The following is a 10,041-nucleotide window of genomic DNA, read 5'->3' as shown; positions in this document are numbered from 1 at the left end:
CCCGAATTTCCTGCATCAGCATTTGTATCATCTCTCTACTATTCTCGTTCATACCGCTTGTTCCGGGTCTCGGCTCGACGTGTCTCTGTGCACGCGGCTCCGCTGATTCTTCGCCTATCTCGTTGTGTAAGCGTTCGATTTCTCTATCTACCTCATCGGCAGTGACGTTCGGTTGAGCTACCGGAGGTGTTCGGATCATGTTTCCTCTCTCGCGGTATTCTAATTCCGGATTAAAAATGCTCGAGTCGTAGGACGTTAATGAAAATTCGCGTCGGTGTGTTATACGGCTTGGTATATTTATCGCTGACTCGGCGTCGGATGACTGACCGTCTTGGTTCGCGATTACGCTACGATCTATTTCATTGACCGGGAGTTCGCGTTCTGCTATTACGTTCGCGCCGAGTTCGCTTTCGGGAGAACTTTCGCTCGAGTAATATTCCTCTAAATGTCTGCGCACTCTATTACTAATGTCTCTAAACGCGGTTTCTGTGATTCTTTGCGAAGTTTCTTAAACTATTGGCTATGGCTCTTTCCGCCGATCCGTTATGTAGCCACGATGTGTTTGCGCTATTATTTGGTTGTTCGCTTCCTCCTTCCGACATTCACGTGTTATAATAATTAATTTCGTTCGACTTACATTAATATGATGAACAGCATTTTATTCGATCGTTCGCTCTCGCTGTTGCCTATAGTTGAGGTAGGTCGGTGTCTTCTCCTTCCCGATGACTCGCCACCTAGCCGTGGTGGGGGGGGGGGGGGCTCACCGAAGGAGACCCCGATGTGGCACAGATTAATAGACAGATAGCCAAAGGCCCCTATAAAGATGAGACCTCCATTTTCGTGCGACAGAGTTTGCCCCTTACCGACACACTTTACCCCTGGTTTGAGTCCGTGCTCAATTCCGCAAAAGACTTTGCCCCTGGTTCGAGTCCGTGCTAAATTCCACAAAAGACTTTGCCCCTGGTTCAAGTCCGTGCTAAATTCCGTTGACTCTTCACTGATTTTGATCTCCTTTTTTTGTGGTGAATCTGTATTAAATTAAGTTGTAAAAATTAAGTTGATCTATGTTCGAGCTTTTTGTCCAATGCGCCTTGTAATATTTTTTTATACTTAAAATTTAGAGAAATATTCATATTTGTTATAAGATCTAAAGAAAGATGTATGTTCGATCAGTTTCGCTAGCGCAGCGAAATAGTACAAGAATATTAATTCAGGGATCTTAGGTTCAAAACTTGAGCTGTCATAATTTTTTTATTGTTTTTTAATTAAAAAATTTTTTTATTACTTTGTACGTCATGTAATATGTATTATTTATTACATAGAAATAAATATTCGACATATATTTATTATTAAATGCGCATATATCTTCTTATATATTTAAAATACATAAAATGATCGTAATATAAATAAAATATTTTTACAGAGGAATATTTTTCATGTTTTCATGATTTGTATCAACCAGCGCAATGTAAAAAATAAATAAAAACATTTATGTTTTATTTATTTATTTTATTTTTTAATTATTTAAGTAAAAATATTTCTCTGTAAGAATATTTTATTTATATTATGATAATTTTATGCATTTTAACTATATGAGGAAATATATGCGTATCTAACAATAAATATATGCCAAATATTTATTTCTATGTAATAAATAATACATATTACACGACGTACAAAGTAATAAAAAAATTTTTTTAATTAAAAAACAAAAAAAATTATGACAACTCAAGTTTTGAACCTAAGATTCCTGAAATACTCTTCTTTTGCTTTCCTGCTGCGCTAGCGGCACTGATCGAATATGTGTCTTTCTTTCGATCTTATAACAAACATGAAAATTTTTTAAATTTCAAGTATAAAAAGATATTACTTACAAGCGTATTGGACGATAAACTCAAACACGGATCAATTTAATACACGTGCCTACGTGCGTGTGTATGTGTGTGCTGATTCCCTGATTGTTGAGAGTAAGAACATACGAGTAACATGATTTAGCATCAAAGAGTTCCGAAATTTTGTCGGAAATGATTCGCGAGCTTGCTTATTTTTCCGAATCGTTTATGACTTGCCGAACGCATTATAAGAGCAAGATATAACAGAGAGTAAGCGAGAGCTTTATCAAAGAGTTTCGAAATTTCTCTTACATACAATGGGAATTTTTTCTCAATAATTCGCAATTGAGTATATGTGCATTAACATTTAATAAAATAAAAATAAAAATTAAAGGTCAAATATAATTTTTGAACACAAATATATATATTAATTCATTATAAAACATATCCCAGTGAGAAATGACTTATCAAATCAATGTCAATTTGATGTAATTTCAATGATTTGACGTCAATTCGATGTCAATTTGATATCGATCGATGGGTCATTTCTCACTGGGATACGTAGTATTTCTCTCACATAAAAATAACTATAGAACAAATTAAATTAATTATAAAAAAAATTTTAAATTAATTAAATGACAGATTTAGGTGATAATAATAATAAAACATTTTATTAAAAAAATAGATTCAATAAATAAAGGTACATGTTATATATAACATATATAGGTCAGGTTAATTATTTATTTATTTATTTATAATATCATGAAATTCTGTCCTTTTCAAATTACGCGAACGCTACGCGTAAAAGGTGATATCTCGTACTTGTCGCCGAACAAGACGCTCATCATTAGTAAGACAAAGCTAAAGCGATGGATTTTTTATCCTTATCTGACTCATCTGTTTATTTTATCTTGGGAACGTAGTTACTGTATTGGCCACACTACTATGGCATGGCACTGAAATCAGTGAGAAATGCCAGTCTCATCTTTATCTAGGCCTTTGGCTATCTGTCTATTAATCTGTGGGTGTGGTTGTCGAGTCCTAGAACCCACAACTCCCGGGCGACCCGGACGGGTGCCAAGAGCGAGTCAAACTATGGGATGGTTAAGCCGCGGAAACGAAAATCCGCAGTTTCGGGTGCTGCGGGCCGGCGGGGGGGGGGGGGATATTGTCCCTGTTCCCCTTTCGTCGCCATCATGCAAAGGGCCACTCGGGGGTTTGCTCGCGAGGCCCCCGGGAGAACCAGCTATCGCCTGAAAGGAGGTGTCCCGGTCCCTCTTCTGCATCCTTGATAGGGCAGTTTTGTCCTATGTGGGGGTGCAGAAGAGACGTGAAAGGCATGGAGGAAGGACGAAGACGATGAAGACGAGCTGATCGACGGGCTGAGGACTGTACTTGACACCTTTTTCAGTGTGGTCGACCAGCTCGTCAAGAAAAAGTCCATCAGGTTGGAGCATCTTAGGACTCTCACGCGAGTGGAAATCCGGGATGACTCCACCCAAACGGGGGCGGGGACCACATGGAACAACATGTGATCTCCCATCGGACGCCTCTACTCAGGTGGAGGTGCCAGTTAGGAGAGTGGGGGTGCAGGTGCGACCTGCCCTCCCCTCCCAGTTAGGATGGATGTGGGTCTCCAGGTAATGGAAACCCCCAAGGCTGCGGAGGCTCCAGATCCCTGTGTGGATGCGGAATTCCTCCGCAGCCTTGTTAGGAATGAGGTGAAGACCGCCCTGGCCGAAGGGCTTGGCGGTCTTCGTCAAGAGATCCGGGCAGTACCGCCACGCCCGGAGCCTCCCACCCCCGCGAGGGGCTTACCACTTCGCCCACATCGGCTAGAAAGGGTGGGGGAAAAAGAAGGAAGAGGCTGTTCCGGAGAGATCCCCCTCTCGATAAAAGGGGTAAGGGAACTCCGGACCAGCTTTCCTCCGTAAGGAAAGAGGGGAGGGAATGGAAGAGGAGACGGCATCAGTGGCCCCCTGAGGTGTTATAGATGCCTCAGGGGGGGGGCCCATTGGTGCCGCCTGCAGGTTCGAGGTGCACCGGAGCGACCGGTGTTACCGGTGTGGTGTCCCCGGACACCTCGGATGGGAGTGTCGGGGGACGCCCAGATGCGCGTTATGGGTGGATCTGGAGGTCCTTGCCGACCATGCCCTGGGTGGGAGCGAGAGGTGCTGCCCTCCTTTGAAGTAGGGGAGCAAGAAGAAGAGGCGAAGGATGCTTCCGTCGGGTGCGGGGAGGGTGTCTCCCCCGGCGGAGACAGCCCAGAAGATGGAGGTGTCCACTGTAGTGGAGAGTGGGAGGTCCGATTTATCGCCCCCCCCCTTCCTCAGGGGACTCGGACGCCACCTCCATTATGGAGACGGAGGAGTCCCTCCACCCAGGGGAAACAAGGCCCCCCTCATTTCAACAGATGAGGGGGTCGTGCGGGAGCAGGAAGGGGTAAGACGTAGTCTTCCCCCCTCTTCCCTACGGGGAAGTGAACTTGGGGGGTCTTTTAGGCCTCCCTCGCCCCAATCAGGTCTAAGATCCGACCATCAAGGGGGTGGTGAGAGTTTTATTCTCACTCCGGGGCCAAGGGAGGGTGGGTGCGGGAACACCCACTCCCCATTGCACCTTGGCCCCAGGGAAGGCGGCGGCGCTGTGTGGCGGTCCCACAGCGCCGTCGGTGGTGCATCACTGAGTTCTCTCAGTGGTGCACTATGGCAGGAAAATTCCGACCATCGGGGGGGATTGGCGGGGGTGGGTCCTGGTAGAATGCGAAAGCGACTCCAGGGCCCACCCACCATCAACCGCCGAGTAGGACCGTCGTCAGGATTTTAGTGGGTATACTCCGATTATAGGGTGAATCCCACATACCCCCGGGGAGTTCCCGCTCCTCGGAGGATGCATAAAGCATTTTCCTGACGCAAAAAAAGGTCGGTGCCTTCTCAGGTTGCAGTCCGACTGTCGTCTCAACGTACCGGGTGTTCGGGAAGTTGATGGGTAGTTTACTTATTACGAACGACCGCGATGGTTCTCGCGATCGGTTTATATATCGCTTTAATTTTGAGAGCGGAAGGATGAGGTTTCCTGGTTGTCTTCTGCGTTGTAGTGGATGTGTTTGGTCAGGACGTCCTTTATGTCTTTGCGTCACTTGTGCTGGCGAATCCCACCGCTGCCACCAATGAATGTTGTGCCCGTGCCGTGAGGATAGGGTCTTCTGGGATATTCGCCCAAAGAGTTAGAACTCAGGCAGCAAATGAACGCACTCTGTACTTGTAGTAAAAAAATATATTTCGGTCGTATTATTACACTTGTCTTACACTACTATCATTTCGTATATTCGGTTGTCGTGATGACGAACCGTGTCGATGGGTAGTTTACTTATTACGAGCGACCGCGATGGTTCTCGCGATCGGTTTATATATCGCTTTAATTTTGAGAGCGGAAGGATGAGGTTTCCTGGATCGGAGCGCGGGACGTGCTCCGTGCTCGGATGTCATAATGCTTACTCAGCTTGACCGTGACTTGTTTTCTTTTTGGTCACGTCTTATTTTTCTTTCTTAATCTTTCTATTTAATTCTTATTTAATTCCTTTTAATGTTTTTTTCATAAGTTGCTTTGCTTGTTTAATTTTAGTTTTTTTTTCTTTATTTTATATATTTACTTTTTCTCTTTTCAGGTAAGTGTGTCGGGTTACGACACATAATACTTCTTGCATCACGAGGCAAATGAGATATTTGATCATGAGCACGAAGAATTTCCAATAAATTATTGAATGCTCTATGAGATATATTTCCTTTTAGAACCCATAACCGTAAATCATCAACTAAATTTCTTTTACTTAAATAAAATTCTTTAGAAAAATCGAAACTGGCGTTAGAAGGAATGTGAGCGTGATGATATTCATTATTCTGTAAAACATTTACATCTATATCAACTATTTCATTATCAGTATTATGAGAAATTGCATCAACATTGGAATCATGGAATATATCGACTGAAGAAATTACTGTATAATTCCCAGGCAGCATGCTAATGTTCGCTGAATGTTCGTTTTGTATTATATATGTTTACTGTTTGATTCCGAACAGTTAGCTAACATTCCAAAAAATTCTTAATTGAATGAGTTAGGCTCCAAATGTTGAATGAACGTTGCAAATATACTTTGTACATTTACCGTTATTTGTGTTCGGATGCGAATATTCTCGAAACATTTTGTTCAAATACTTGTATCAAAATAAGGCAAAAGATACGCGAACCTTGAATTTTCTCAACAATGGAATTAATAAAAAGATATTGTGGGAGTGGAGCAAGAGGTGAGTGACAAAAAAAATGAGGGAAAAGGAGGATGAGATGAGAAAAGGGAAAATATGAGAAAGTGAGAGATATGAATTAATACAGAGACATTGCATTTTTTTCTCCATGCATTTTTACATAAATGAAAATAGTTTAATAGTTTATACACACATATTAAAATTGATTTAAAATTTCTCTTTTTATCCGTTTTGCGTATAAAAAAATATTAAATTAGCAAAAAGTATTATATGAAATATTTAAATTTTACGTAAAAGAAATATATCAATGTGTTTTTATAACTCTCTGGTAAATATATATAATATATAGAAAAAGACGATAAGGGAACATTTGATACGCGCTATTACGCGTATCAAAAAGCGAGCAGTATCTCTTGATCGTCACTTTTTACCGGTAGAAAAAAGAAATAAAGAGTATATCTGTTTTTTTCTGCTAGTCAAAGCGCCATTGTCTGCCATTGTCTCACGCCACACGTCGCATGTTAAACATGCCGGCCGGGTTTTTCAGTGTGTGAACAAAGTGAATATTTAAGTATAATAGATTATTAAGTATAATAGATATTAAGTATAATAGATTATTTCACAGTGAAACTTTATATTATGTCAGGTAAACTTAATATCTTTTCTTGGGAATTATAGCCTGGAATCTTTCTTTGAATATTGAAGTATTAATAAGTCTATGAGCTAGTCGGTTATGGAGGTTAGGTATAACTATCCAGATAGGAAAATTTCGTAATAATTGTTGTCATGTGATTCTACACATGTTTTCCTAAAAGAGAATTTTCTAATAATAAGTTATGAATGTATTGAGAAAATTGTAGACAAAATTATTTTGAAATAGAATATGTATATGTATATATATGTATATCTCATGCATTTTCCTTCAAACTTCTTTATGAAATTTTTATTTAACAATACTTGAATAATAATTGTATAATTTTATGCTGTAACAATTTTCGCAATAATTACAAAATTAGTTTTTAAAATATATTTCACCATAATAAATGTGCTAACAATAAGATGATTCTCGCTAAATACTACAATTATATTAGCATAAAATAATGCTAAAATTTTTTGCATACTTTCCTATCTGAGTAGTTATTAGTTTAAAAAGGCAATAATGATGACTGTTTTAGCTATGATAATTGATGAAAGTTAATTTTTTGAAACCTTTTTGTGTATTTCAAGTAAGAAGGTTCAGAAGCATGTTTGATTGTATGTGTTTTTGAATATAAATTCTAAAAGATATTTTTAAAAAAAATATTTTATAGAAAAATATTTTATAATAATATATACATATAATTGTCAAAATGTCAAAAAGAAAAGTTCACTCTCAACGTCAAATTCAGAAAATAGCAAAGAGAGCAATACAAAACATATCGGATAACGATTTCTTTTTGGAAGAGGAGACATCACATACAAATAATTCTGCTGCCATTATTTGCTCTGCAAACGCAAATTCTTCTGAACCCACAATCTCTTCGATTGACTATTCTGTGTATTTTACTCAAACTAATTGTGATGCTGAAGACAATTCTGTTTTACAAACATTTTCTACAAATGTAGTATTACATCCGACAAAAAAGACTGACATTTTTACTGATTATATTGACAGTAGTGTAACGAACATCGTTACGAACGGTCTCGGGGCCGAACGTCTGCCCCGAATTTGAGAGACCCGGCGCCTATGTGCGTCCCACCGCGCGACAATCGCGCACGCTACTGGGAACGGAAGGGTCTCTCTCGCATGATACGAGAGAGAGGGAAGGCTCTCGGGTATATAAGCCCGACCGACCGATGACCAGACACCTGTCCTGATCCTGAATCCGGCCGGACAAGAGCCTCAAAGCTATGCTCCGAAGCGAAGCCAGCAGCTAGATTCAATCCTCTCTTTCTTGACCGTTCTCTTCTTCTGCCGGGCGTTCCCGGTGACCGACTCCGTTCTCGACCCCGCGATCCGGAAGGAAGGTGTGCTCTCCTTCTGCCGGGTGTTCCCGGCGGCCGCGATCCCAGCCAACGGTCAATCCGGGAGAAGGGTGCTCTCTTCTCCTGCCGGGTGTTCCCGGTGATCGACAGCAGCGCGCCTGATCGCCGCCCCGGCGGCCCGCTTGCAAATAACCGCGCCGCGATAATAGTATCGTACGGCGACTCGCCCAGTTAGTAGATAGTCGCGTTGCACCGCGAACCGTTGCGCACCCGTCTCGCTTGTAAGAATTTGCATGTACTGCGACCCGCCTGTAACCTTGCGCCGCCTAGCTCGTAGATAACCGCTCGTACCGCTCGCCTAGCTCGTAGATAACCGCTCGTACCGCTCGCCTAGCTTGTAAATAACCACACGCCTAGCTTGTAAGCACACATATCGCTTGCCGACCCCGTCCGCTTGCGCCCACACGCACATCGCCAACACACTCACAGACACACCTCACACGTACACAACTACACATGTATATAGCACACGACCCAACCACATGTAAATACTACTGCTAAATAAACAATTGTCATACGAAAACCCGGTCTCGTCAATTAGAGTCTTCCCCTTCTCCCGAACCCTGGAACCGACGAGTTAGTCCGAGACGTCGGGAAAGGTGCACCGTTACAGTAGTTTGTCAGAGTCAAATCAAGAATCAGATGTTGAGCCATTAGTTGCACGACTTCGAAGATGGTATTGTTCTTCCCATGTTAATTTGACTCAGCTGAAAATGTTGTTAACTGAACTTAAACCTTATCATCCTGACTTGCCTTTAGACCCACGATCTATAGTGCAAACACCAGTCTGTGTGAATATTAAACCTTTGAATAATGGTAGTTACATTCACGTTGGTATTAAGCAGGGGCTCGTGAAACGTATGGCGAGTGAAATCAAACCAAATTTTTTGCAATTAGATATAGATATAAATATTGATGGCTTGCCAGTCTCTAAAAGCAGTTCTGTTGATGTTTGGCCCATACTAGGTAGATGCATCGGATTATATGATCAAAGACCATTTGTGATTGGCCTTTTTTGTGGAACAGGCAAGCCGGAACCACTGGATTCGTACCTGAAGGATTTTATTGATGAGCTTAAAACACTCCAAAATGATGGTATTAATTATAATCATCAAATATTCAGAGTTTTTGTTAATTGCTTTATTTGTGATGCACCAGCTTGTGCGTACTTAAAATGTATCAAGCATCACTCTGGCTACAATGGATGTGACAGGTGTATACAAGAAGGTGATCATGATGGTGCGAAAGTATGTTATGATCCTAAATGTTCAACTGCAAGAACAGATGAATCTTTCAATCTCCGAACAGACGAAAACCATCATATTGGTGTGTCTCCACTTACTCAATTGTCTATCAAGTTTGTTACGCAATTCTCTTTGTGTTCTATGCACCTATTGTGAAAAGGAGTGACGAAAAGGTTTCTTAACTATCTTATACGAAAAGCTAAAACAAAAGCAAAATTGAGAGCATCAGACACAAACAAAATTTCTTGTCTCCTGAAAGACTTTTGTATTTTTATTCCAAGAGAGTTTGCTCGTCAACCTCGTTCCCTACACTATGTTACTCGATAGAAAGCGACTGAATATCGACTTTTTCTACTATATGCAGGAGTAGTTGCTCTTAAACAAGTAGTGTCACAGGAGTTGTATGATTATTTTCATTATTTTCATATTTCGTGTGAGCAATTTTTTCATAATACGATCAACACATTCTTGAACTGATGTTCCACTTTCAGTGGAAAATCTTTTGGTCTGAAAATGTTTCACATTTTCTTCAATCCCAAAAATTTATTGTAAAAGAATATTTTATGGTTTGCTGTGGAAACCACTGAATGGATTTCAAATCTGTACTTACTAGGTATTCCATTTGTGCTTTGGATGAAGCTAAACATTTTTCCATTTTCTCTGCTGCACTGATATTTTCAA

At 40.9% G+C, this 10,041-nt stretch overlaps 1 protein-coding gene across 1 annotated transcript; it reads left to right on the top strand.

Annotated features, from left to right (window-relative positions):
* Nucleotides 1–3,454: 3,454 nt before the first annotated feature.
* On the top strand, nucleotides 3,455–9,516 carry LOC140667704 (uncharacterized). Its single transcript, XM_072895862.1, has 3 exons — nucleotides 3,455–3,733; nucleotides 8,824–9,211; nucleotides 9,275–9,516. Exons 1-3 carry the CDS (start codon nucleotides 3,455–3,457, stop codon nucleotides 9,514–9,516), a joined length of 909 nt encoding a protein of 302 aa, XP_072751963.1.
* Nucleotides 9,517–10,041: the final 525 nt, after the last annotated feature.

This window comes from Anoplolepis gracilipes, chromosome 7 (genome assembly GCF_047496725.1).
Source record: "Anoplolepis gracilipes chromosome 7, ASM4749672v1, whole genome shotgun sequence".
Taxonomy (NCBI): Eukaryota; Metazoa; Arthropoda; class Insecta; order Hymenoptera; family Formicidae; genus Anoplolepis; species Anoplolepis gracilipes.
Note: the sequence above shows the minus strand (reverse complement) of the source record. Positions and strands in the feature narration are given on the sequence as shown.